We start from the raw sequence: 27,937 nt of genomic DNA on the forward strand, positions 1-27,937 counted from the left end.
GTAGAACAAGAAGCAACGGATGGAAACTGATCAAGGAGAGAAGCAACTTAGAACTAAGGAGAAATTTCCTGACCATGAGAACAATTGATCAGTGGAACAACTTGCCTCCAGAAGTTGTGAATGCTCCAACACTGGAGGTTTTTAAGAAGAGACTGCACAGTCATTTGTCTGAAATGTTAGTATTTCCTGTCTGAACAGCAGGCTGGGCTGGAAGACCTCCAGGGTGCCTTTCAAGTCCTGTTTTTCTGCTCTTCAAGTTGTCGTCTGTGTGTGCCCACCCACAAAATCAGGCTCATTTTAGGGCAAATGTAAAGAAATGACCCTGCTATTTAAGCTGCTTCCTCCAAGGGAGAGGAGCCAAAAGACGAAGCTCTCCAACGATGAATTATTCAGAAGTTTCCACCCAATGAACACGGAACACAGAAAGCTGACGAGTGGTTTGCAAAATCGCATTACCCTTTCATGGACTTCAACCTGGTTGGTTTTTTTTTTTTTGTTTTAGATTCACCCAATTTCCGGAGCAGACTGTAAAACAAATTTCCTTCTCCTCCAAAGGTAAAAAAGTAGCCAGAACACCTTTTTCAAAGTCATACAAGCTGGTCCTCGACTTATGACCGGTTGAAGTTAAGGTGGGCCCCCCCTCCCCATTGTGCTCCCCATTGTGCTAAATTTTAAACATTGTACTACCCTCAAAACGACGCTACAGAGCATTGCACACCAGAACAACTAGACACAAGAACAGTTTCTTCCCGAAGGCCATCACTCTGCTAAACAAATAATTCCCTCAACACTGTCAAACTATTCACTAAATCTGCACTACTATTAATCTTCTCATCGTTCCCATCACCAATCTCTTTCCATTTATGACTGTATGACTATAACTTGTTGCTGGCAATCCTTATGATTTATATTGATATATTGATCATCAATTGTGTTGTAAATGTTGTATCTTGATGAACGTATCTTTTCTTTTATGTACACTGAGAGCATATGCACCAAGACAAATTCCTTGTGTGTCCAATCACACTTGGCCAATAAAAAATTCTATTCTATTCTAATGATCCCCTCAAGGACGTGTGGCCTTATTTACAACCGTTTGCAGAATCCCGTGGTCAGACAGATGTGTAATATGTCATTTTTGTAGAAAATCCTCATTTCCTTCTGGTTTGGGGAAAAATCAGCCCATAGTTGAACAATTGGTTTTCTGCCCAAAAGAAAAAGAAAAAAAGCCAGGCCTGTCACATGAGTGTCCCACTTTATGAATGTCTCATCCATAAAGTGGCTGATGAGCTAAGAAGATCTCACCTCTGTGTCTCGTCTGCTTCTTAGCTGTCTTAGTTGGTTTTACGATAGCTCTTAATAATATTTTAACTCTGTGTTCTTTTTAATCTTCTAATTATTTTACTTGTTGTATAACTTGTAAGTTAACCAGAATCGCTTTGTAGGGAGAAGCAAAAGAAGAAAGAGGAAAGAAAGAAAGAAAGAAAGAAAGAAAGAAAGAAAGAAAGAAAGAAAGAAAGAAAGAAAGAAAGAAAGAAAGAAAGAAAGAAAGAGGAGGAGGGAGGGAGGAGGAGGAGGAGGAGCAGGAAAGAAGGAAGGAGGAAGGAAGGAGAGACAAAGAGAGGGGATGGAGGAAGGAGGGAGAGACAAAGGAAAGAAGGAGAAAGGAGGGAGGAAAGAAGAAAGGAAGGAAAAAAGGAGAGACAGAGAAAGGGAGGGGGGATGGAAGAAGGATAGGAAGAGACGAAGGAAGGAAGGAAGGAGAAAGAAGGGAGGAAAGAAGAAAGAAAGAAAAGAAGGAAAGACAGAGAAAGAGGGAGGGATAGAGGAAGAAGAGGGAGAGACAAAGGACGGAAAAAAGGAAGGAAGGAAGGAAGGAAGGAAGGAAGGAAGGAAGGAAGGAAGGAAGGAAGGAGAGATAGAGAAATAGAGAGTGGGGATGGAGGAATGAAGGAAGAAGAGGGAGAGACAAAGAAAAGAAGGAAGGAAGGATGGAAGGGAGGGAGGGAACAGGCTCCCTGATGGTCATAAGTCAAGGACTGCTTGTGTTAAAAAACTAAGCCAGATCAAGCAATTCATTCTGAAATAAAGCCAGTGTTCAGTAACTCACTAATGCCCCCTTGTGGCTGAAAGGAAAAAGATTTTCGTGTTTTATTCCAAAGAACAAAAGGGGGAATTTTGTTTAAGATGTTCTTGTGGAATAGTATATCCGCCCACTTTTCTTTCAAAGGATGGTTCACATCCTAGAGTGAACTACGAGCCACAGGGAGTACTTGGCTTATGACCGCAATTGAGCCCAATGTTTCTGTTTCTAAGCAAGGCAGTCATTAAGCGAGCCATGCCTCATTTTACAACTTTTTGCTGGGGTCGTTAAGTGAATCATACAATTAAGTGAATCACATGGTTGCTAACTGAATCTGGCTTCCCCCACTGATTTTGCTTGTCAGGAGGTCGCAAAAGGGGATCATGTGACCCTGGGATTCAGCAATCGTCATAAATATGAATCGGTTGCCGATCGTCTGAATTTTGATCACGTGACCAAATGGTTGTACAAAAAGATGCTCATAACAGTTTTTTTCAATGCTGTTGAAAATGCTCACTAAACAAAGCCACATTCACTTAGCCATGTTACTAAATTAACATTCACTTAACTGTAGCAAGAAAAGTCATTAAATGGGGTAAAACTCACTTAACTGTCTCGCTTAGCAACACAACATTAGGGGTAAATTGTGCTCACAAGGAGAAGGCTCCCTGTGTATCTTTAGTGTTGCAGATGCAGGTATTCCTCGACTTACGACCACAATCAATGCAAGAGTGAGCATCAGTAAGCAACGTGGTTGTTAACATAGCGAGTCACACTCGGTTCTGCCTTTTTGCCATGTTTAAGGAAATCATTGCCGTCGTTAAGTGAACCACGCAGTCTTCAAGCGAATCCAGATTCCCTCACTGACTTTGCTTGCCAGAAGCTGATCGGGAAGGTCACAAAATGGGGAATCGCGTGATCCCAGGACATTGCAACCATCATGATTACCGCTCAAGGTTTGATCCCGCGACTGTGAGGGTGCAGCGACAGCCATAAGTACGAGGACTGGTTGTTAAGTCTTTTTTTTTTTAGTGCCGTTGTATCTTTTAGCAGTCACCCAATGGTTGTAACCTGAGGACTATCTGAAGTTGCTTTGGTTTTGCAAAATTTTCTGTCTTATAAGCGAGGAAAACTAACGGAAACCGCTTGGAAATAATTCCACGTGCCTTTTTTGGTTCCTGGGTCCTGAGAGATGCAGAGGGATGTTGCTTGTTTTGCTTACTACTTTTTATTTTTGTTTATTATTTTATTATAAATAAAATAAAATAAGTTTATTATTTTTTATGCTGCTCACCAGCTCCCCAAATTTAACTTTCCTCCATCGATTTTAACAGATATTTAGGAAAACAAGGTCTCTGAATAGCAGAGCAGATCGAAGCGAAAAGAGGTATGAAAGATCACTCACAAATACGTATCAAAAGCTGAATTTAAACTTTTATTGATTCCTCTTTGTATGTCCAATCACACTTGGCCAATAAAAAAATTCTATTCTATCTATTCTATTCTATATTAGAAGTCGAGTCTTTTGAACGCAGTGCAAAGGAGAAGTAGGCGAGGGAGAATCGGAAACACACCGAAGGCTCTTTGGTTTAAAAATAAAAAATCTGAGAAGTGCTTTAAAAAAAATCCTTTGATCATTTCAAAGAGGGGAGCAATTTGGGATTTTAACACTTGTTGGCTTTCGCTCAGAAAGGAGAAAAAAAATAATCAGATCTTGGCACCAATAGGGACACATCTTTTAAGTGTTCCTGTTGTGTGTGTGATTAAAAAAAACCATGTGGCTCAGACTGGTAAGACAGTCTGTTATTAACAGCAGCTGCTTGCAATTACTGCAGGTTCTAGTCCCACCAGGCCCAAGGTTGACTCAGCCTTCCATCCTTTATAAGGATAAGGTAGGTAAAATGAGGACCCAGATTGTTGGGGGCAATAAAATGGATGAAGACTATTGCTTAACACTGTGTAAGTCGCCCTGAGTCTTCGGAGAAGGGCGGGATATAAATGCAAATAAAAAAATAAATAAATGTTGCATTTCCTGAAGAAAAAACAGGGGTGGGCTTCAAAATTTTAGCAAGGGGTTCTCTGTCCCAGGGGTCCGCAATCTTGGCAACTTTAAGCCTGGAGGACTTCAACTCCCAGAATACCCAAGTCCTCCAGGCTTAAAGTTGCCAAGGTTAGAGACCCCTGCTCTGTCCGGTTGCTGGGTGGGCGTGGCCATGGTAGGCGTGGCCTAGTTTCCTACACCAGGTTGCCCTCCCCAGGCTCCAGAGGTTTTCCTTGAGCCTCCAGGAGGGCGAAAACAGCCTCCCCAGGCTCTGGAGGCCCTCCCGAGGCCAGAAATGGGCCCATTTCTGATCTTCCCAAACTTCTGGTAGGCCCTCCCCAAGCCTCTGCGTGTGCCCTGCATTTACCTGCATCCAAAACAGGATGCATGGGGACTCCTGGGAGGGGAGGGGCATGGTAGGTGGGGCCAGCCAGGAGTGGGATTTGGGGGTTCTCTGAACTGCCCAGAATCTTAGCTAGAGGTTCTCCCGAACCCCTGCGAACCTCCTGCAACCTACCTCTGAGAAAAACGTTATGTGAAAACGGACTTCGAATCATTCGTTTAGTGACGGTTTAAAGTTACAACGGCACGGGGTGAAAAAGGAAGTAATGACCAGTTTTCCCCACATTCCCACGGTCACGTGAGCAAAATCCGGACCCTTAGCAACTGATTCATATTTATGACGGTTGCAGTGTGTTCCCCTTTTGCGACCTTCACTGATAAGCAGTGTCAACAGTCAGGCTAGATTCACTTAACAACTTTGGGCTCAATGGCGGTCATTAATAGAGGTCAGAAAATTAAAAGGGCCCTTTGTCAAGACGTTTAGGGTGCGCTCAAATAGGTAGCCACACCCCTTTTCAGAGGGGGCGTGTCCGAAAGGCTCGCCGTCAGGGACGGATTTCAAAACCCGTCACTATCGTGGGCGCGCATGCGCAACGCTTGTGTCCAGGTGAATGGGCAGAACCGGAACTGGTAGCAACCCACCACTGTTCACCACGTCCCTGCAGTTGGAAAGTTAGCGGATCAGGGGACACAACCTGCATGGTTTTGCAAGCCAAATGACTGGAAAGTTATAGATTTAAGTCAATGCCACCTAAAACTTTTGTTTCCATTACTCAGAACTGCCTCTTGTAAAATCTTCTTGAACTTTTGAGGATCGATCGTCTCTTCCTTCAGCACCGTCGTAACTTTGAAGAGTTTCTGAACGAACGGTCATAATGTGATAAAAACAGGGAGTCCTTGACTTATGACCAGAGTTCAGCTCGACATTTCTTAGTTGTTACGTTTAACACCCGTTTAGTGAGTTTTACCTCGTTTTATGACCTTTCCTTCCATGATTATTAAGTGAATCACTGCAGTTGTTAAGTTAGTAACATGGTTGTTAAGTGAATCTGGCTCTCCCGCTGACTTTGCTTGTCGGAAGGTCGCAAAAGGGGATCACGTGACCTCGGGAGGCTGCAACTGTCATAAATACAAGTCAGTTGCCAAGCATACAAATTCTGATCACGTGACAATCTCTTTTTTTCAGCACCGCTGTAACTTTGAATGTTCACTAAATGAAAGGTTGTAAGTTGAGGACTACCTGTATTACATTGAAGGATAAAACTTATCTCTGTGATGGGACTATCTATACTAGGACATCCGAGAAGGTAGCCTTGGCCACTGTAGTGACGAGAGACCGTGAGAACCTGGCAGCGAACAAGAAACGGTAAGAGTGGATCAAGCCAACATCTGTTAACGTTTAACATGCTCAAGTCTTGTGTGCGAGGTTCTTGGTGCGGCTTGGCTGTTTCTTGCAGATGTTTCATGACCCAACTAGGTAACGTCATCAATGCTAGAAGAGAGTGGGATTTGGGAGGAAGGGGAAGGAGGAGGAAGGAATAAGGAATGAAGAGGACTATTGGGGTCCTTGGTGCTCTCTGAGCTTGGTTGTCTTCTTGCAGATGTTTCATGACCCAACTAGGTAACGTCATCAATGCTAGAAGAGAGTGGGATTTGGGAGGAAGGGGAAGGAGGAGGAAGGAATAAGGAATGAAGAGGACTATTGGGGTCCTGGGTGCTCTCTGAGCTTGGTTGTCTTCTTGCAGATGTTTCATGACCCAACTAGGTAACGTCATCAATGCTAGAAGAGAGTGGGATTTGGGAGGAAGGGGAAGGAGGAGGAAGGAAGAAGGAATGAAGAGGACTATTGGGGTCCTGGGTGCTCTCTGAGCTTGGTTGTCTTCTTGCAGATGTTTCATGACCCAATTAGGTAACATCATCAGTGCTAGACAGATTTGGGAGGAGGAGGAAGAAGGGGGGAGGAGGGGGAGCTGGACTGTGGTGCCTCAGTGCTCTCTCAGCTTGGTTGATTCGTGCAGACATTTCATGACCCAGCTAGGTAACATCATCAATCTTGTGTTCCTTTGCCATGACGTCTAGTAGCTTTGGAGCTACTTTGAATTCAACTCAACAGATGCCCAGTTTAGGGCCCGCCATTATAAATTACCAATTGCTTGAAATAAAAATTCATCCTGCTTGAAGTCGAACTGGAAAAAGTAACTATAAGAAAAACATACAATATGCAGTAGACTTTTCTTATTATTATCCGTGTGAACATCTGTACGTAGAAACTCGACCAAAATCCAGATACATGAGAAAATTGTACAAAAATGCCGTATCAAGGTGGAACAGTTTACCCAAGGCTATTTTTTTTTTTAGTTCAAAATGAGGAACAGTTTATATGTACAGGCAGGAAATTTTTTACAGGATATTATCTGAAGGCACTTTTCCCCCATCAGTGAAGTTTCAAGGCTGTTGCCTTCTCTACCCCCAACTCAATATAAATGCATTTATCTACAATTTAGTGTAACGCAGACGAGATCCAAAAGTCAATTTCCCAAACGATTCCGCCCCCAAATAATACAATAATAAATTATATATGCATTATGACAGCAATTGCCCACTTTGGCCGTATTTAAAAAACAAACAAACAAAACAACCACCCCTCAAATGTTCGGTGAATAATCTTGTGCTTTAAACTTAGGAGGGGACCCCCCCATAGCTGGTTGCAACCAAGTTCCAAGGTTCATCTTTTGAGAAAGCTTAGGACACACTTTGGGAGTGTTCAGTGCATCTGATAATTTTTCCCAGGTTGATTTTCCCAGATTATCAGTGGTGGAGGTGACTTTCTGAAACTGTTCTCTGCTTGGGGGAGAGGAGGGAACGGACGGAAAACAGACGGCAGCCTCAAAAACTCTGAATTTCTACTAGAATCCAGAGCAGTGAATGTCTTCTTCAGCACGCACATCCCTCGGCCTTTTCTTGGATTAAACAAATTAATCCACAAAGATTGCAAGCTTCCTTCATTTAGACGGATATTTCCTTTGCTGCCTGTCACAAGTCTAAACAAATAATAATAATAATAGTGTTCTTTCTTTCTTTCTCTCTCTCTCTCTCTCTCTTTCTCTCTCTCTCTCTTTCTTCTTTCTTTCTTTCTTTCTCTCTCTCTCTCTCTCTTTCTTTCTTCTTTCTTTCTTTTGCTACAATGCATGATTTTGAGCAAGGACGGAAAGAAAAAAAACAATTCAAAATCTACGAGTCAATCTGTTCCGAGCTGCTTTGGAATAACCACCGTCAAAGCTGAGGCATTTTTTTGTTCTGGAATATGTGGGGTGTTCTTTTTCACACCCCCAAATCTGGCGGTCTCTTGGCCACCTGCCGGGTTAGGATCTGGTGAGAAGAAAGGGATGCCACGGCGACGTGGAAGAGGATCTGCCAGTGGTTTCGTAATCCGTACAGGTAGACGTTGCACAGGCAGAGCGTCACGAAAAGGACGGAGACTTTGATCTTCCGGGCGGAAGTGTAGAACAGGTAAAGGTAACACTGCGAAAAATAAATTTTGAGAAAGGAAAAATAGAAACGGCTGTTAAGGAAGCAAGGATACAAATGCAATATACGGTAGACAGGGCCTGGGTTTACAACGGAAATTGGGACCGGAATTGCTAAGCCACGGGGATGTAAAGTCCAACGGTTGTTATCGTTGTTAAGTGAATCACTGTTGTGGCCTGTTGGCCCCGGCCCCTCCAGCAGCCGAATCAGAGAGGAGGAGGAGGGGGTGTAGGAGTCAGGATTAGCATTAGGGCAACCTGAGAGCTCCAAGGGGGAAGGGGGAATGGAGCTGGCAGAGAGAGAGACAGAGGTGGAGTCTGCCTTGTCTATCAGCCCTCAGATGAAGACTCAACAGCTCCCAGGGCTGGAGGTGCCTGATGAGGAAGAGGAGGAACAGCTGGGTCCAGTGCCAGACGTACAGAAGGCAGAGGAGATGAGAGCAGTGGAAATCTATGGGCCGGTCCTTGGGATGGAAGAGTCACCGCTGCTAGCGAAGCCCCACCCTAACTCTGGGGATAAAAGGCAGGGGGCAGAGATGAATAGGTGTGGCAGACATATCCCGTTGGTTGCCATTTGCGACTTCCTGCCGACTTCCCCAGTGACTTTGCTCCTCGGAAATGGGAAGAGGAGGTCGCAAATCGTAAATTGTGTGCTAAAAGAGCCAAGTACCACCCATTCACTACAGACGCTGAATTTACTCTTCTAACGTTTTACGGCAGGAGTCGTCAAAATTCATCGGCGGAAAGATCTAACTCTAACAAGATTGCTGGGTCTTATCTCAATTTTTGCAAACCATCACCCGAAAAGATTCAGAAATTGGATGCTATTTGGCTGCATTGTCAGATTTTAGACTTTTTTAATTTTATGGGGTTTTTTTTCAGCGCCGGCACTGAAAAACTGCCAATATCTGATTTACAGGCATCCTGAAGATAAAGAGATGAATACAGAAAAAACTGCATGATAATAAATCTATGATAGGCCTTCGGTTATCAACTGATAAATCAGAGACTATGTAGATTCTCAGTCACCCAGATCATGGTTGCCTTAAAAGTGTTCTCTCTCTCTCTCTCTTTCTTTCTTTCTCTTTCTTCTTTCTTTCTTTCTTTCTTTCTTTCTTTCTTTCTTTCTTTCTTTCTTTCTTTCAAAAGGCAACTGGAAAGAGGAAAACATTATATGTGTATGTGTGTGTGTATGTGTGTGTATATATTATATATATATATATATATATATATATATATATAGGTCTTTGGTTGTTCGGGTTTTCTCCCGTGTAAAATTGGAAGTGTCTTGGCGACGTTTCGAAGTCTCATTCGTCATCTTCAGGCTTCAACGTGCTTCTGGGAGCAATGTGTGACCGCAGCTGTTTCTTCCTTTTAACTGCTAGTGGGGTTTGAACTGATTGGGTGGGAGCTTGGCTGTGCTCTGATTGGCTGGGTTTTTTTTGTGCTCTGATTGGCTGGGAGTGTGTCCTGTTTGGGTGGGGGCTTGGTTGTGCTCAGATTAGTTTGAGTTGCAGGAGGATTTGAGCTGGTGAGCTGCATTGTTGTTGTTTGGCTTCGTGGTTGTGCTACATCTTCATAGTGGGTGTCAGTCTGCTGCATGTATGGATTGGAGGGGTTTGAAGTGGCTAATGTTGCAGCTGCGGTCTGGCTTCTGGTTCTTAATCATGCTTCATGATCAGTGTGGGTTTGGGTCTGCTTTCTGGGTGGATGTGTGGTGGTGACATCCTGTGTGGACCTCGTGAGTGTGGGTCTGGTGTCATTCCTCGTGTTAGGGACTCGTTTGTCAATAAGGGCGGGTTTCCAAATGGCTGGTAGGCGGGAGGTATCATCTTGTTTGTTCATGCTGTGTGGGCGTTTTTCTATCTCGATGGCTTCTCTGATTATTCTGTTGTTAAAGTGTTCAGTTTTGGCAATAGTTCTTGATGTTGATAGTGCTTGACGTTGCCAAGACACTTCCAATTTTACACGGGAGAAAACCCGAACAACCAAAGACCTAAATATATATATATATAAAATTATTATTATTATTATTATTATTATTATCAGTAGTAGTAGTAGTAGTAGTAGTAATATTGTTTCGATTTCTATACTGCCCTTCTCCCAAAGGACTCAGGGCAGTTTACAGTCAAAGTAAAATCAATTAATACAAAGGAAAATTTAGAGTTGGTTGAAGAACTTAAAACCAATAAAACCCCTTATTAAAACCCCACTAGGCCAGTCCTGCACGGTGAAACAGAAATGTTTTCAGCTCGTGTCGAAAGGTCCGAAGATCAGGGAGTTGACAGATACCTGGTGGTAGCGTGTTCCAGAGGGTCGGTGCCCCCACAGAGAAGGCCCTCCCCCTGGGTGTCGCCAGCCGACATTGACTGGCCGACGGTACTCCAAGGAGAACCTCCCTATGGGAGCGCACTGGTCGATGGGAGATCGCCGGTAGCAGCAGGCGGTCCCGTAAGTAATCCGGTCCTATGCCATGGAGCGCTTTAAAGGTGGTAATTAACACCTTGAATTGCACCCGAAAGACCACTGGAGACCAGTGCAGCCTGCGCAGGAGAGGTGTTATATGGGAGCAACGAGTCGCTCCCTCTATCACCCGCGCGGCCGCATTCTGAACTAATTGAAGTCTTCGGGTGCTCTTCAAGGGAAGCCCCATGTAGAGCGCATTGCAGTAGTCCAGACGGGAAGTGATGAGGGCGTGAGTGACTGTGCACAAGGAATCCCGGTGTAAGAAGGGACGCAACTGGCGTATCAGGCGGACCTGATAAAAAGCTCCCCTGGCGACGGCCGTCAAATGCTCTTCTAACGACAGTTATGCATCCAGAAGGACACCCAAATTGCGGACCTTCTCTGTGGGGGCCAATGACTCATCCCCCACAGACAGCGATGGCCTCAGCTGATTATACCGGGATGCCGGCATCCACAGCCACTCAGTCTTGGCGGGGTTGAGTCGGAGCCTGTTTTTCCCCATCCAGACCCGCACGGCTTCCAGACAACGGGACATCACCTCAACGGCTTCGCTGGGATGGTTAGGGGTGGAAATGTACAACTGCGTATCATCAGCGTACAGATGACACCGCACCCCAAAACCACGGATGATCTCGCCCAGCGGCTTCATATAGATATTGAACAGGAGAGGCGAGAGAACCGACCCCTGGGGCACCCCACATAAGAGGCGCCTCGCGGTCGATCTCTGCCCCCCTGCCAACACCGTCTGCGACCAGTCAGAGAGGAAGGAGGAGAACCACCGAAAAACGGTGCCTCCCACTCCCAGCCCTTCCAGCCGCCGCAGCAAGATACCATGGTCGATGGTATCAAAAGCCTCTGAAAGATCTAATAGGACCAGGACAGAACAGCCTCTGTCCCGGGCCCTCCAGAGATCATCCACCAACGCGACCAAAGCCATTTCAGTGCTGTACCTAGGCTGGAAGCCGGACTGGAACGGGTCCAGATAGACAGTTTCATCCAGGTACTCAGGAAGCTGATGCGCTACCACACTCTCAACAACCTTCGCCACAAAACGAAGGTTGGAGACCGGACGGTAGTTTGATAAAACAGCTGGATCCGGGGAGGGCTTCTTGAGGAGGGGTCTCACCACAGCCTCTTTCAAGGCCGTAGGGAAGACACCCTCTCTCAGAGAAGCATTAACAATTCCCTGAAGCCAGCCTCGTGTAACCTCCTGTGTGGCCAGTACCAGCCAGGAGGGACACGGATCCAATAAACATGTGGTTGCATTCAGCCTCCTCAGTATCCTGTCCATGTCATCGGGAGCCACAGTGTCAAACTCCTCCCAGATGACAGCCTCAAGATCCGCCTCCATCATCCCATCTGAGGCTACCCAATCTGTGTCCAGCCCATCCCGAATCTGAGCGATTTTATCGTGCAGATATTGATTATATTATATATAATTGATTATATTATATATAAATAATGTATAAAAAGAACTGATAAAGCTTCTTGGATAAGAAGCGAATTATCTTTCTCCTCTTCCTTCAATTAAAAAACAGTCCAGTTGCCTTTTGAAAGATTAAAAATGAAAGGCATCTTTTGTGATCAACGAAAGCATTTCAGCCAGCTGAGGCAGAAGCCACTTTTAAGTCATTTAAATCCGCCCCCAAAACAGAAAATATACAAGTTACTCACCAAACCGAAGCAGGACATGAAAGGCAACAAAAACGCTACGACGTTTATCATTCCTTCGTGATCTTCCTAGGGGAAGACGAATTCGAGGGTCAGATTAAATTTCAAGGGCGAATTGAGTCAGCTGGTGCAACGAAAAACAAACAGATCCAATAAAAATGTTACTTTTGCTCTCTTTTTTTTAAGCAGATGCTTTGGCAGCCTAAGACAGAATCCGAGTTAGCTGCAAGCAGTCCTCGCATTCCGACGGAAATGGAGCCTGCCCGTTAGGGTCGCAAGTTGAGACAGTTTTTAACTGAGGTGACCACAGATCATCTCATTTAACAACCACCATTGCTATGCTCTCCGATGCGGTAATTAAGCAAGTGTACAGGTCGTTAAGCGGAGCACAGGGTAACTCACGGGTGGAGGGAGGCCCTAGGTGGGACTAGAACTCACTCTCTCCTGGTGATTGGCCCAAAGTCACCCAGCTGGCTTTCACGCCTAAGGCGGGACTAGAACTCACTCTCTCCTGGTGATTGGCCCAAAGTCACCCAGCTGGCTTTCACGCCTAAGGCGGGACTAGAACTCACTCTCTACTGGTGATTGGCCCAAAGTCACCCAGCTGGCTTTCACGCCTATGGCGGGACTAGAACTCACTCTCTCCTGGTGATTGGCCCAAAGTCACCCAACTGGCTTTCACGCCTATGGCGGGACTAGAACTCACTCTCTCCTGGTGATTGGCCCAAAGTCACCCAGCTGGCTTTCACGCCTATGGCGGGACTAGAACTCCCTCCCTCCTGGTGATTGGCCCAAGGTCACCCAGCTGGCTTTCACGCCTATGGCGGGGCTAGAACTCACTCTCTCCTGGTGATTGGCCCAAAGTCACCCAGCTGGCTTTCACGCCTAAGGCGGGACTAGAACTCACTCTCTCCTGGTGATTGGCCCAAAGTCACCCAGCTGGCTTTCACGCATAAGGCGGGACTAGAACTCACTCTCTCCTGGTGATTGGCCCAAAGTCACCCAGCTGGCTTTCACGCATAAGGCGGGACTAGAACTCACTCTCTCCTGATGATTGGCCCAAAGTCACCCAGCTGGCTTTCACGCATAAGGCAGGACTAGAACTCACTCTCTCCTGGTGATTGGCCCAAAGTCACCCAGCTGGCTTTCACGCCTATGGTGGGACTAGAACTCACTCTCTCCTGGTGATTGGCCCAAAGTCACCCAGCTGGCTCTAATGCCTAAGGCGGGACTAGAACTCATCACCTCCCGGGTTCTAAGCCAGCATCCATCTTTTGGCCCCCAAATTAGCAGCCCAGTTACCTGCCACGAATACTCTGCCAGGTGAACACCTCGAATGAGATTGAGTGCACCACACATGATGTTGAGGATGAGGGACAGGATCCCCAAAGGAGAGACGGGCTGCATCCGGCAAGCGGGAGCTACAGGGGAATTTTTTTAAAAAAAAAGAAAAGAAAAGGACACGCAAGAGATGTGAGATTGATCCGTCTTGCTAAGAAATTTACAACTCTTCTTTAGGCTTCTGCTATACTTCAAGTGCTAATAAAGTTAGTTTCCTTTATTGTCATTGCACCTCGTGCAAGGAAATTAAATGCCACCTTCAGTGCACCTGATGCATAAGAAAACTATAAAAAATAAAACAAAAACTCACATCCTCCACATTCTATACCAGGGGTCTCCAACCTTGGCCACTTTAAGACTCGTGGACTTCAACTCCCAGAGTTCGCTGGCTGAGGAACTCTGGGAGTTGAAGTCCACGAGTCTTTAAGTGGCCAAGGTTGGAGACCCCTGTTCTATACAACTGAATCCAAAACTCTCGATTCTGCATTATTTATTTATTTATTTATTTATTTATTTAGATTTTTATACCGCCCTTCTCCCGGAGGACTCAGGGCGGTGTACAGCCAAAGTATAAAAACAACCCAATGTACAATTAAAACAAAAACTTAAAACAAACATAATCCATAAATGGCCAAAATTAAAACAATCAAATTTAAAAACCCTTAAAATTTATAAATAATAATCCCGATTAAAATTGTTTAGAATTAAAAGTTTAGGTACTCTTACTGTCACTAAATGAACAGCTGTAACTCGAGAACTAGAGTAACAGAATTTCGGAAGCCTGACTGTTTATTTCCCTTCATTATAACCCAGTGAGTTGTTGTTTTTTATTTGCAATTTATATCCCGGCCTTCTCCAAAGACTCAGGGCGGCTTACACTGTGTTAAGCAATAGTCTTCATCCATTTGTATATTATATACAAAGTCAACTTTTATTGCCCCCAACAATCTGGGTCCTCATTTTACCTACCTTATAAAGGATGGAAGGCTGAGTCAACCTTGGGCCTGGTGGGACTTGAACCTGCAGTAATTGCAAGCAGCTGCTGTTAATAACAGACTGTTTTAGCAATCTGAGCCACCAGAGGCCCAATTTCAATTAAGGAAGAGTTAATCTGAGCTCTGTTCCAATGTTATTAAATTAGATTAAATTAGGGATGAAGGCAGGGTTTCTGTCTCTGCATACTTTCTTCAAGCCGCCCATCCTTGTGGCTCTCAATCTGTGATGGGATGAACAGGAAAAACTTAACCGCAATGTAAGGTAACTCACCTGCCTCGAGGTGGGCTTGCGCCCGGCCGTTCACCATCCCGTTCACCAATTCCATGTCTTCCCAGCTGACGAGGGCCGGCGGTCGCAAGTGGAGGTCCTCCTGCATCTTGGCCACGTCGCACTTTGGCTGAGCGCAGTTGGTGTCATTAAACTGGTTTTGGGTTTTCTGGATGACACGGTCTGAGGCAAAGAGACAACAAGAGCTTTCTCTAAAAAGAAAACATTGGTGTGTGCTTCACTAAGACCCACGGAAGGAGTTTGGTATCTTACTGTTGTGGTCTGCCAGCAGCCTGAGGAGCTGGTAATGGAGTCGGACAGCGATGAGGCTGAGGAAGAGCACGGGCCAGTCCTGGAGGCTGGGGAAGGCCCAGATGAGGGCTCTTGTGTCGGAGGCAGAGGTGGGGCCAGGGCCATCAGGGAATGATGTGCAGACTCCAGAGCCTCCAGAGACTGACAGTGGTGAGGCAGAGGAACAGGAGGAGCCTGTTCCTAATGCACGCATGAGAAAAGCTGCCAGAAGGCACGAGCAGCTCAAGCAGAGAGGACGACTCAGGAGTAAGGCCAAGAGATGATTGGCCCCTCCCATAAGGCTTAAAAGACCAGGACCGGTGTTTGGGCTCTTTGTCGGAAAACAACATTGTCTTGCTGCATTTCTGGTTGGCGTCTTCTGCTTTTGAACTTTTGCCAAGGAAAGCCTTTGGCAGTTTGCCTAATTAGACCAAGGTTGGTGATAAGACTGAAGAATTGTGCTATAAAGAATTTGCTTTGATTTAGTTTGGACGACTAATAAACTAATGTTCTAATAAAGTCTGTTTTTGAACTGATTGCGCCTACTACTACCTACTTGGGCCTGGATCACAACATCTTACAGGGTCAAACCGCATCTGGAGATTGGAGGTAGTCCTCGACTTACAACCATAATGGAGCCCGAAGTTTCTGTTGCTAAGTGAGACATTTGTTTAGCGAGCTTTCGTCCCAGTTTACGACTGTCCTTGCTACTGTTGTTGAGTCAATCAATTAAGCGAGTAACATGGTTGTTAAATGATTCTGGCTTCCCCACTGACTTTGCTTATCAGGTCGCAAGTGGAGGTCCTCCTGCATCTTGGCCACGTCGCACTTTGGCTGAGCGCAGTTGGTGTCATTAAACTGGTTTTGGGTTTTCTGGATGACACGGTCTGAGGCAAAGAAACAACAAGAGCTTTCTCTAAAAAGAAAACATTGGTGTGTGCTTCACTAAGACCCACGGAAGGAGTTTGGTATCTTACTGTTGTGGTCCGCCAGCAGCCTGCAGAGCTGGCAACGAAGTCGGAGAGCGATGAGGCTGAGGAAGAACAAGGGCCAGTCCTGGAGGCTGGGGAAGGCCCAGATGAGGGCTCTTGTGTCGGAGGCAGAGGTGGGGCCAGGGCCATCAGGGAATGATGTGCAGACTCCAGAGCCTCCAGAGACTGACAGTGGTGAGGCAGAGGAACAGGAGGAGCCTGTTCCTAATGCACGCATGAGAAGAGCTGCCAGAAGGCACGAGCAGCTCAAGCAGAGAGGATGACTCAGGAGTAAGGCCAAGAGATGATTGGCCCCTCCCATAAGACTTAAAAGACCAGGACCGGTGTTTGGGCTCTTTGTCGGAAAACAACATTGTCTTGCTGCATTTCTGGTTGGCGTCTTCTGCTTTTGAACTTTTGCCAAGGAAAGCCTTTGGCAGTTTGCCTAATTAGACCAAGGTTGGTGATAAGACTGAAGAATTGTGTTAGGAAGAATTTGCTTTTAGTTTGGACGACTAATAAACTAATGCTCTAATAAAGTCTGTTTTTGAACTGATTGCGCCTACTACTACCTACTTGGGCCTGGATCACAACATCTTACAGGGTCTGGAGATTGGAGGTAGTCCTCGACTTACAACCATAATGGAGCCCGAAGTTTCTGTTGCTAAGTGAGACATTTGTTTAGCGAGCTTTCGTCCCAGTTTACGACTGTCCTTGCTACCGTTGTTGAGTCAATCAATACAGTTGCTAAGCTAGTAACATGGTTGTTAAATGATTCTGGCTTCCCCATTGACTTTGCTTATCAGGTCGCAAAAGTGGATCATGTGACCCCGGGACACTGCAATGGTCATAAATATGAGTCAGCGGCCAAGCATCTGGATTTTGATCACCTGAGCATGGGGGATGCTGCAACAGTCGTAAGTGTGAAAAATGGTCCCAAGTCAAATTTTTCAGTGTTGCTGTAATTTCGAATAGTCACTAAATGAACTGTTGTAAATCGAGGACGATCTGTATATTATTTCCAGGAAACCTGAAAGATCAGGTTAGGGACAGATCCATAGAGAAAATCTAAGTGATTGTTAAGGCTCAACCACCACTTGATGGACCAAAATTGGAAATCACAAATTCCACTGCCAAGCAAGGAGGTGGCTAGGTCAGCTGCACCCAATTCTTTCACCTTTTTGACCTTTCACCTAAGCAAAACACTGCAGTTGTTAAGTGGATCACGGGGTTGTTAAGTGAATTCAGCCTCCTCCACTGACTTGGCTTCCGAGAAGCTGGCTGGGAAGGTCGCAAATGGAGGTCGCGTCATCCCAGCATTCTGCTGTTGCTTCCATGTGCCTGAATTTTGAGATTACTGTGGAGCAGTGGTGGGATTCAGCCGGTTCGCACCACTTCGGGACAACCGGTTGTTAACTTTCTGAGCAGTTTGGTGAACTGGTTGTTGGAAGAGAACCGGTTGTTAAAATTATTTGAATCCCACCACTGCTGTGGAGGTGCTGCAACGTTTTTTTTAAGTCAACTTTTTTTGGGTGGCATTGTAACTAAATGAATGACAGTTAAGTCAAGGACAGCCAGTAGCAATAGGACTATTGACGGTCCTTCACATAGAAGTGACTAATTAGAAGAAAGTATCTGAAGCTCAGAGTGGGACTCTGGAGTCCTTGGGGCTCTCTTAGCTGGGTGGTTTTTCTTGCAGGCATTTCAATGACTCAACTAGGTAATATCATCAGTGTTAGAAAGGAGTGAGGTTTGCAGAGTGGAGGAAAAGGGGTGGGGAGGAGGAAAAGGAGGAGGAGAATTGTGGGGCCCTGGTGTTGTGTCTGCGCCCCCCAAGCCTCGCCCCCTGCCAGAAAGTGACTTGGAAAGTGAGGGGGAAGGGCTGTCAGGACTTACCTTGGGAGCACCGGCTTCCCTGGCTCAGCTCCAGGAGCCAGAGGCAGGCCAGGTGGGGGAGATAACGAGGCCTCCATCCCTGACTCTTCCCCCTACCCAGGCCATGCCTCCAGACCCAGCTGATGGCAATCAGGCCTGGCTGGACCCTAAGTTTCATAGGCAGGAGAGGCGGGAACAACGGAAGCAGGGGTGGGGCAGGCCTACGAAGTGCTAAGTCATGGAGCCACACCCCATAGGATATAAAAGCAGCAAGGGCTGCTATGCCTCTTCGTAGCAGGCAAATCAACTGCTTGACTAGAGCTGAAGTACTGTTTGTTGACTCATCGGCATCAAGGGAGATAACAGAGACACTTGGCATACGCTCGCTAGTTTGCTGCCAGAGCTGATAGTGCCGGCTAATTAAGCCATCGCTCGGACTGAGGCGAGGGGGGACAGAACACCTGGGTGCTCTCCGAATTTGATTGTTTTCTTGCAGATGTTTCATGACCCAGCTAGGTAACATCATCAGTGCTAGAAGGGAGACAAGATTGAAGACAGGAGGAGGACAATGACTGGGGGAGAAGGAGGATGACCACTGGAGGGGGGGGAGGAGGAGGACTGAGGGAGGAGGAGGAAAGGACTGGGGGATCCTCGTGCGCTCTCCGAATTTGATTGTTTTCTTGCAGATGTTTCATGACCCAGCTAGGTAACACCATCAGTGTGAGGCAGTTTGGACTTTTCTCCATTTATACACAGTAACTTTCCCTGCCAATATTGGTGTCGGTGCGGTTTCCTCCTTGGTAGTCCCTTGATGAAAGTACTGTTTTGTGCTCGATGGTTTGTCTGGTATTAATCCATGCTTATCTGTGTTTCTGTGGGGTCCTTAGGGTGGAGTTTGGTTGCCTTCTTGCAGTCCTTTCATGAGCCAAGTAGGTAATATCATCGGTGCTAGAGGGGGAGGGGGAGGAGGCGGAGGGGGGAAGAGGAAGACAATGACAACTGTAGGATCTTTGTTGCTCTCTGAGCCTGGTTGCCTTCTTTACAGACATTTGACGACCCAACTAGCTAACATCATCATGGCCGGAAGTGATCCTATGAGATGTCTGCAAGAAAACAACCACGGTAAGGGAGCACCAAGCACCTCACAGCAATGCCATGCTAAATTCCCTCCCGCCCGCCCAAGAAGAGAAAGTCACAAAGGCAAACCAACAACGTACCGAATTCAAGGAAAGTGTACGGCCTGGAAGCCAGACTGACGCAGGTGGCATTGTAAGACATGGCAAATTTAGACCGGATCTCTTCCAGAAAACAAAAAGCCATCACCGCTGGATAACTGCTGACGGCAATGCAGAGACAGGAGACGCCCCCAGAGGTGTGGAAGCTGAGAAAGAAAAGAGCTAGCATTAACCTCAGCGAATACAATGGGGAACCACAAGCGAGAGATGGATTTTTGTGTGTGTGTGTGTGTGTGTGTAAATAAAGAAAGGTGTTTCATAGCAAGGGAGATCCTATGGAAAATGCTCACCTGCCTACAGGTAGAAGGCTGATACAGCAACTTAAATCTGGGGTTCCATCAATGGTGAAATCCATTATTATTTTTTTACTACTGGTTCTCTGGGCGTGGCTTGGTGGGCGTGGCAAGGGAAGGACACTGCAAAATCCCCATTCCCACCCCACTCTGGGGCCAGCCAGAGGTGGTATTTGCCAGTTCTCCCAACTATTCAAAATTTCTGCTACCGGTTCTCCGAACTGCTCAAAATTTCCGCTACCGGTTCTCCAGAACCTGCTGGATTTCACCCCTGGGTTCAATTGTGGTTATGAGTTTGGGGACTCCAATGCACAAGAAATCCTCAACGTTCAACAGTTTGTTTAGTGACTGTTCAGAGTTACTGAACAGCACTGAAAAAAGTGACTTATGACCGTTTCCCACACTTATGACCATTGCAACATCCCCAGGGTCACATGACCAAAATTCGGGATCTTGACAATTGGTGCCTATTTATGAACAGTGATCACTTTTTTGCGACCTTCTGACGAACAAGGACAGTCAACGGCGAAGCCAGATGGACTTAATAACTCTGTTACTAATTTAGGAAAAGCGGCAAGAGAAGTCGTAAAATGAGACAAACTCACCTAACAAATGTCTCATTTAACAACATAAATGCTGGGCTCAGTTGTGCCTGTTAAGTCAAGAACTCCTCGTATAAGATGAATTTCTGTTTTCCGAAGCTAGATGGTGCTATGGTTTTATCATTATATCTGCAGAATGTGTTTTTATTGCTTGATAAATTGGTATCTTTCTGAGCACTAGCAATAGCACTTAAGACTTATATATTGCTTCATAGTGCTTTCACAACCCTCTCTAAGTGGTTTACAGCAGCGGTCACCAACTGGTGGTCCGTGGACCACTGGTGGTCCGTGAGAAAATTCTGGTGGCCTGCAGAAAAATTGCATTTTTTATATTGCACTAAATCAGGGGTCCTCAAACTATGGCCCCTGGGCAAAATACGTGCAATGAACGTTTGTGTTGCTGCAGAGAGTCTCTCCCTTCAGGATCTTTTTTTGTGGGTCGAAGGGGGGCAGAAATTCCGACTTGGGGTCTGCTTCAGCTTCCTGGTGTGGGGCTTTGGGAGAAGGCTGGAGGGAAGCGCCGCTGGTGGCAAAGAGCCGGAGGGCCTCGTTCTGGTGGGACTGCCTCATGGCCTGGAACTGGCTGATCATCTCAGCCGGCTGAGCTTCCAGGCGCCGGTACCTGGCCTTGCACTCCCGCAGGTCTTCCCTCTGCTTGGAAAGCCTATGCTCCTAGTCCTCAGTGAGGTGCTTCCGCTGAGCTTCCTTCTCGGCCAGATCCAATTTGAACTGAGCTGTTTTGCCAACTCTTTCTCGTGGCGGCTGCTTAGCTCCAACAACTGCTTCCCATTGGGGCACTAAAGAGCCTGGGCAGGCAGGCAGGCTAGGTGCCCCTCGACTTGAGTGACATTGACTTGGCCACACCCACCCAGTCACATGACCACCTTGCCACGCCCACAGCCAGTCATTAGGCAGATCGTATTAGTGGTCCACAGGATTTAAAATTATGAATTTAGCGGTCCCTGAAGTCCGAAAGGATGGGGACCCTTGGTTTACAGAGTCAGCCTATTGCCCCCAACAATCTGGGTCCTTATTTTACCCACCTCGGAAAATGGAAGGCTGAATCAACCTTGGGCCGCTCAGGATCGAACTGCTGGCGGTGGGCAATGGGTTAGCCCTGAAGTGCTGCATTCTAACCACTGAGCCACCACGGCACTGGATTATGTGTACAGGTAGTCCTCGACTTACAACAGTTCATTAAGTGACCATTCAAAGTTACAACGGCACTGAAAAAGTGACCGAGGACCATTTTTTCACAAGCATCTCCACAGTCATGCGATCAGAATTCACACGCTTGGCAAGCGGTTCCCATTTATGACGGTCGCAATGTCCCAAGCTCACATGATCCCCTTTTGCGACCTTCTGACAAGCAAAGACAACGGGGGACGCCCCGGATTCACTTAACAACCATCTTACTAATTTAACAACGGCACTGATTCACTTAACAAACTGTGACAAAAAAAAGGTCGTAAAATGGGGGCAAGGCTAGTGTTGTGTCTTCCTGGCAGAGAGTGACTCAGAGAGTGAGGGGGAAGAGCCGGCAGGGCTTCCTCTCTGGCTCCGCTCCAGATTCCAGAGGCAGGCCAGGTGGAGGAGGAGGAGCTGACAAGGCTTCTTTCCCCTGACCCCTCCTCCTCCTCCCTGGCAACACCCCAAGAGCCAGTTGAGGAGGATCAATCGTGGCTAGATGCAAGGCAGCGATACCGAGTGAAGCTTGCGCAGCAAAAGAAAGGAAGGGGCCGGCCCAGGGAGTGCTGAGTCACGGAGCCACACCCCACAGGTATAAAAGTGGGTGGGGCTGCCTTTGGGCTCCGTGACGGACAAAAACAGACTTTTGGAAACTTCGGCTGCTTTATTGCGAGACTCAGGAATTGGCTTTTCGGACTTCTGTTTACTTCTGAACTTTGGGTTGCTCCAGCAACAGACTGCAGTAGCATTGCAGAGATAAGGAGGACTTGGCAGGCAATCGCAGGTTCGTTGCCAGAACTGATATCTGTAGCAAGAATAAATTGCTGGCAAATACACTCAGCTCGCGTATGGTTGAGGAGGGCAGAACAGCTAGCTTAGTAAGTGTTTCACTTAGCCACATTAATTTCGGTCTCAGTTGTGGTCGTAAGTCGAGGACTACCTGTATTTATTCGCTCTTTCGTAAGTCAATCGGAATGAATGACCGTAGCAACAGAACGGATGAATGAAAATGGGACTAGCTGGTTCGGGTATCAAAAGGCAAGAAGAGCACGACTTACTATATGCTGAGGTCACGTTCTTTGGCCGTGCCCCGTTCTGGATATTGCGTCAGGACGGAGGACAGGATGTTGAGCTTCTTCCTGCATTGCAAAAAACCAGGATCTAGGTGGAAATCACTGGAGGCCGAGAGATGAAGTCCGTCCTTTATCCGCACCACACATGTGAAAAGGATCATGGACATCCTCTGCGGTGGGGAGCTCACGGGGACATCCTGGAAAAATGGAATTCGAGACAATCCAGGTCCATGTGGCTCCTCGACCCGTTGATACAGATAAAAAAAATACAGGTGGTTCTCCACTGACGATGATTCGTTTTAGAGCAGGGGTCTCCAACCTTGGCAACTTTAAGCCTGGCGGACTTCAACTCCCAGAATCCCCCAGCCAGGATTCTGGGAGTTGAAATCCGGCAGGCTTAAAGTTGCCAAGGTGTTGTGACTCGTCCTCCCTCCTCTCCTCAGCTGGGCCTCTCCCGTCTCCAGCCGGGCCTGTTATCAGACTCTGAGTCTGATAATGAAGATGAACGGCCTGTCACGCCTCCAACCCCGGTCCTGGCCCCATGCCCGGAGAGGATTCCAGGAATGAACAAACAAACCCGGTAAACCTCACTCATACGGCGTGTGTTCCTTTGGCTCAGCCATCAGAGGAAGTCAGCTACAGATTCAAATTGCTAGGGCCTACTCCTTCTGACCCCTTCCTTTCCCAAACAGCAGAAGACAATTCAAAGTGGGAGGATCCTCGCTTCCGGAGATCTGAGAGGCGACGCCAGCAGAAGGGAGGGGCAGGCCTGGATAAATGCTGAGTCATGGAGCCACACCCCACAGCCTATGCTTTTGGCATTCCAACTTTGAGTCAAGCAAAGTCTCATCTGGTTTGCTGATATCAGACTCTATCGCTGAAGTCACAACTTGGACTCCTGCCTGCCCTGAGAAACCTCAAAGGAATTTGGCAAGCTGCAGAGACTTCGTTGCCACGTTTGATACGGACTTCCTTGACCTGGTCATCGGAGGGGGAGGGGGATAAGACACAAGGTTGGAGACCCCTGGTTTAGAGCAGGGGTGTTGAACTCAAGCCCAGGGGGCTGGATCCAGCCCGCAGGGAACTTAGATCTGGAAACAGCGAAGGACTGGCCCATGGTGCCTCTGCCAGCGGAAATGGGGCTCAGGAGGGTCACCCGTAGCCTTGCCGAGCTCAGTTTTCACTGGCAGAAGGTTGCAGGGGGCTGTCACAGCCGAAAACGGAGTTCGGGAACCCGTTTTTGCTGGCAGAGCACTTGGGCCACCACAGGCACAAGTGACGTGAACCTGGCCGTGCCCACCCTGGCTATGCCGCCATCCCCCCCACTCCACCCCACCCCCCGAGACCAAACACAACCCTGATGTGGCACTCAATGAAATCAAGTCTGACACTCCTGTTTTAGGGAGTTACAGCTGTTCATTTAGTGATGGTTCGAAGTTACACTGAAAAATTGACTTACGAGCGGTTTTCACACTTTTAAGACCGTTGCGGCATCCCCATGATCGAAATATGGTTGCAATGCCCCAGGGGTCTTGGGACCTTTGCGACCTTCTGACAAGCAAAGCCAATGGGGAAGCCAGATTCACTTAACAACCGTGTTGGTAGCTTAACAACTGCAGCAATTAACAACAGTGGGGGGGGGGGGGTATCATAAAATGAGCGAAAGCTTGCTTAACAACTTGTCTTGCTTAGCAGTAGAAATATCGAGCCTCGACTGTCAAGGATTATTGTGAAGGCTTACAAAGAGAAGCCACCAATATAAATGCAGAAAAAAAACCTTGACATGAAGATGGAGCATGACGACTTTAAAACTTGACATTAAGGAAAAAAAACCTTTTGTTTGGTGCTGGAGCGATGCGTTCCTAAGCTAGGCTCTCTGGAGAGAGTCACAACTCAGAAGTTGTTGAGTTGGATAGGAAGAAGATGGTCGTATAGTGACCAGGTTTAACTCTCTGCTCAATGTAGGAATCCAAACTATAGTCCTTGACTTAACGGCCACAATTGGGACTAGAATGTGGTCACATGACCCCGGGATATTGCAACCATCACAAATATCAGCCAGATGCCAAGAATCCAAATTTTGATCAAGTGTCTGCAGAGATGGGGGTCATTAAGTGTGAAAAATTATCATAAGTCACCTTTTTCAGTGCTGCTCTAACTTTGGTCACTAAATGAATGGTTGTTAAGTTGAGGGCTACCCATATATCTGCAGATAAGCCTATCCACAGATAAGATGAACCTTATACTGTGGGTGTACAAGTTGTCCTTGGCTTACGACCATAATTGGGCCCAAAATTTATCTAGTTAAGTGAGAAATTTGTTGAGTGAATTTTGCCCCATTATACGACCTTTCTTGCCACAGTTGTTAAATGAATATGCCTTCCCCATGGCCGTGTGAAAAACGGTCATAGATTATCTTTTTCCAATGCCATTGTAACTTTGAACAGTCACTTTTTTTTTAATTTGCATTTATATCCCGCCCTTCTCCGAAGACTCAGGGCGGCTTACACTATGTTAAGCAATAGTCTTCATCCTATTTGTATATTTATATACAAAGTCAACTTATTGCCCCCAACAGTCTGGGTCCTCATTTTACTTACCTTGTAAAGGATGGAAGGCTGAGTCAACCTTGGGCCTGGTGGAACTAGAACCTGCAGTAATTGCAGGCAGCTGTGTTAATAACAGACTGCATTAGCAGCCTGAGCCACAGAGGCCCCTAAATGAATTGTTGTAAGCTGAGGTCCATCTGCATTTTGGAAGCTAAACTTCTTGGGTATCCGCAGGTCGTTCTGTGAGGAGCCCAGCCCTCCTCACAGGGTTGTTGTTATGGGGGAAATCGGAAGAGGACAGGGTACGTTGGCTGCTTTGAATTGTTTATGAAAATAATAAAGGTGGTGAGATAAATTAAATGACTAAATAAGCACATACAATTAAGTAATTTTTTACTTTGGCTGTAAACTGCCCTGAATCCTTTGGGAGAAGGGCGGTATAGAAATTGAAACAATAAATAATAAATAAATAAATAAATAAATAAATAAATAAATAAATAAATTTTTTAAAAAACATACCATTTTGATTTCAAACCTCAAAGCACACCAAGCAGAATAGTTGCCTTTTATCTAATCTTATAGGTTAAAAAAATATTGATGAATACACCAGGTTGTCCAAAATTCCGGCCCTTATCACTGGAGGCTCTTCTCCCTGAACTGCAATGACCTCCAGTTAGACAGTTGCATCAACTCCTATTCTGCCTCGTAGGATCCTGAAATGTCTCAAAATTATTTATTATTTCTTATTATTATTTACAGGTAAGCCCTCGACTTATAATCGAAAAGAAAACCCGAAATTTCTGTTTCTAAACCAAACCAATGATACGGAGACCTGCCCCATTTTACGGCCTTCCTGGCCTTAAAAGCTGTAATTAAAAAGTTAGTATTTAACTTTTAGAAGTATTTAAAGTTAAAAGTATTTAACTTTTAGAATTCGGTCATTAAGCGAATTCTGCTTTCCACTTGACTTTTGCTGGTCAGAAAGTTGCCAAAAGGGGAATCAAGTGACCCTGGGGACATTGCAACCGTCGTAAATACGAGTCAGTTTACGGTTTAAACAAGCTTGGAGAGCAAACCTGAATTTTGATCAGGTGACGGTTGTTAAGTGGAAGAAAACCATCGTAAGTCATTTTTTTTCCCCCAATGCTGCTATAACTTCGAACGGTCTATCAACTATTGTTAAGTCGAGGACTACCTCGTTTTTTTAATAAACAAATAATTTGGATGGGACTATTCCAACCCAGAAGCCTGTTATTAAAACACATCAGCCTGCAATTACTGCAGGTTCAAGCCCCACCAGGCCCAAGGTTGACTCAGCCTTCCATCCTTTATAAGGTAGGTAAAATGAGGACCCAGATTGTTGGGGGGGCAATAAATTGACTTTGTATATAAATATACAAATAGGATGAAGACTATTGCTTGACATAGTGTAAGCCGCCCTGAGTCTTCGGAGAAGGGCGGGATATAAATGCAAATAAATAAATAAATATAAATAAATGATTTGGTGACCGAGGGGAGGCATTTGCAACATTTTTAAAAGCCCCACCATATAATAAACACCTGTTTTTTTTTAAAAAAAAAAAACGCCCTCCCTGCCCCCAGGCAGCAATACAACCCAATTCCAATGTTTTTTTTATGAATTAACACTTTTTTTTTATTAATAATCTTGGAACAAACGACTTTTGTGGTCGCACTTTGAGGCCTTTTCTGACTGGCAGACCAGCCCTTGTGGAGCGGGGGGACTTTCTGCCAAGTTTTGCTAGGGAGAGGGCGGGGGCCTTTACATGCACCTAGGTCAGGGGTCTGCAAACTTGGCTCTTTTAAGACTTTTGGACTTCAACTCCCGCAGTTCCTCAGCCAGCTTTGCTTTGCTGAGGAACTCTGGGAGTTGAAGTCCACAAGTCTTTAAAAGAGCCAAGTTTGCAGACCCCTGACCTAGGGCCAAGCTACAGCGCACGCGCACTTTCTCCCAAGTTTTGCAGGGGGACTCGCACTTGCACAGTATCAAGCCAAGCCAAGCCACGCATGCGCACTTTCTCCCAACTTTTGCTGTTGGGGCTCACTTGCACCTAGGCACAAGCATAGCCGCGCATGCGCACTGGGCTGCAGCCAGGTACGGGGTGGTGGAGGTCCCAAACCGCCCACCCCACAACCGGGCAAGGCTGCAACACGAGCGTCCTGCGAGCCCTCCCGACTCCGGCTCCCGACCCGCTTGAACCCGTGGTGGGGAGGGCTGAGACTCCCCGTTCCAGCCAGAAATGAAGGGGGTGGGTGGGAAAAAAAGGTCTCAGCGCCTCCCGCAACGCCGCTCCCACCTCGCCTCTCTCGCTTCTGGCCTCGCCGCCGCGTCGGAAGAGGGTGCTATCACAACAAACGCCTCCGCCCTGTCCACTTCCGGTTACAGAGATACGTCGGCGGCCGGAGCGGCTGAGGGTACCATAGAGGCGATCGCGAGAGAGTCGTGGGCCCCTAATAAACCTTAAGGGAGGTCACCATAGAGAGATACTTGCAAGAGTGCCAAAGATCATCTGTCATCTGTAAGATTACTTTACAGATGACCCCCACCCTGTCAAAGACCTTGGAGTTTTCATATCCAATGATCTAAGTGCCAAAGCCCACTGCAACTACATTGCAAAAAAGACTTTAAGAGTTATAAACCTAATCTTGTGTAGCTTCTTCTCCAGAAACACTACACTACTAACAAGAGTTTATAAAATATTTGCTAGACCTATTCTTGAATACAGCTCACCTGTCTGGAACCCATACCACATTTCTGACATCAATAAAATTGAACGTGTCCAGAAATATTTTACAAGAAGAATTCTCCACTCCTCTGATCACAGCAAAATACCTTATGCCACCAGAGTTGAAATCTTGAATTTAGAAAACTTAGACCTGTGTTTAACTCATAGAATCATCTATTGCAATTTCCTTTCTGTCGAAGACTACTTCAGCTTCAATCGCAACAATACAAGAGCAAACAATAGATTTAAGCTTAATGTTAACCTCTCCAATCTTGATTGCAGAAAATATGACTTCTGTAACAGAATTGTTAATGCCTTGAAGGCACTACCAGACTCTATGGTCTCTTCCCAAAATCCCCAAAGCTTCAACCAAAAACTGTCT

General features: G+C 46.3%; 1 protein-coding gene across 2 annotated transcripts; it reads right to left on the reverse strand.

Annotated features, from left to right (window-relative positions):
• Positions 1 to 6,686: 6,686 nt before the first annotated feature.
• On the reverse strand, positions 6,687 to 27,203 carry SEC22C (SEC22 homolog C, vesicle trafficking protein). 2 transcript variants are annotated; one of them, XM_058179985.1, is made up of 7 exons: positions 27,127 to 27,203; positions 22,248 to 22,459; positions 19,089 to 19,252; positions 14,738 to 14,917; positions 13,433 to 13,551; positions 12,134 to 12,199; positions 6,687 to 7,988 (listed from the first exon to the last, which is right to left on the reverse strand). In XM_058179985.1, exons 2-7 carry the CDS (start codon positions 22,427 to 22,429, stop codon positions 7,788 to 7,790), a joined length of 912 nt encoding a protein of 303 aa, XP_058035968.1. In that variant the 5' UTR covers positions 22,430 to 22,459; positions 27,127 to 27,203; the 3' UTR covers positions 6,687 to 7,787. The 2 variants fall into 2 exon arrangements, with proteins under 2 accessions (XP_058035968.1, XP_058035967.1); XM_058179984.1 differs by lacking the exons at positions 19,089 to 19,252; positions 22,248 to 22,459; positions 27,127 to 27,203 and adding an exon at positions 15,008 to 15,814.
• Positions 27,204 to 27,937: the final 734 nt, after the last annotated feature.

The sequence above is a fragment of the Ahaetulla prasina genome, chromosome 4, assembly GCF_028640845.1.
Source record: "Ahaetulla prasina isolate Xishuangbanna chromosome 4, ASM2864084v1, whole genome shotgun sequence".
Classification (NCBI taxonomy): Eukaryota; Metazoa; Chordata; class Lepidosauria; order Squamata; family Colubridae; genus Ahaetulla; species Ahaetulla prasina.

Bases quoted from the DNA above. Each gene is read 5' to 3' on its own strand.
- SEC22C (XM_058179985.1), bottom strand. From the start codon at position 22,429: ATGTCCATGATCCTTTTCACATGTGTGGTGCGGATAAAGGACGGACTT. The intron at 19,253-22,247 runs GTAAGTCGTGCT...TTTCTTTCTCAG, and splicing joins GAACGTGACCTCAGCATATA to CTTCCACACCTCTGGGGGCG. The intron at 7,989-12,133 runs GTGAGTAACTTG...TATTTTTCGCAG, and splicing joins TCATGTCCTGCTTCGGTTTG to TGTTACCTTTACCTGTTCTA.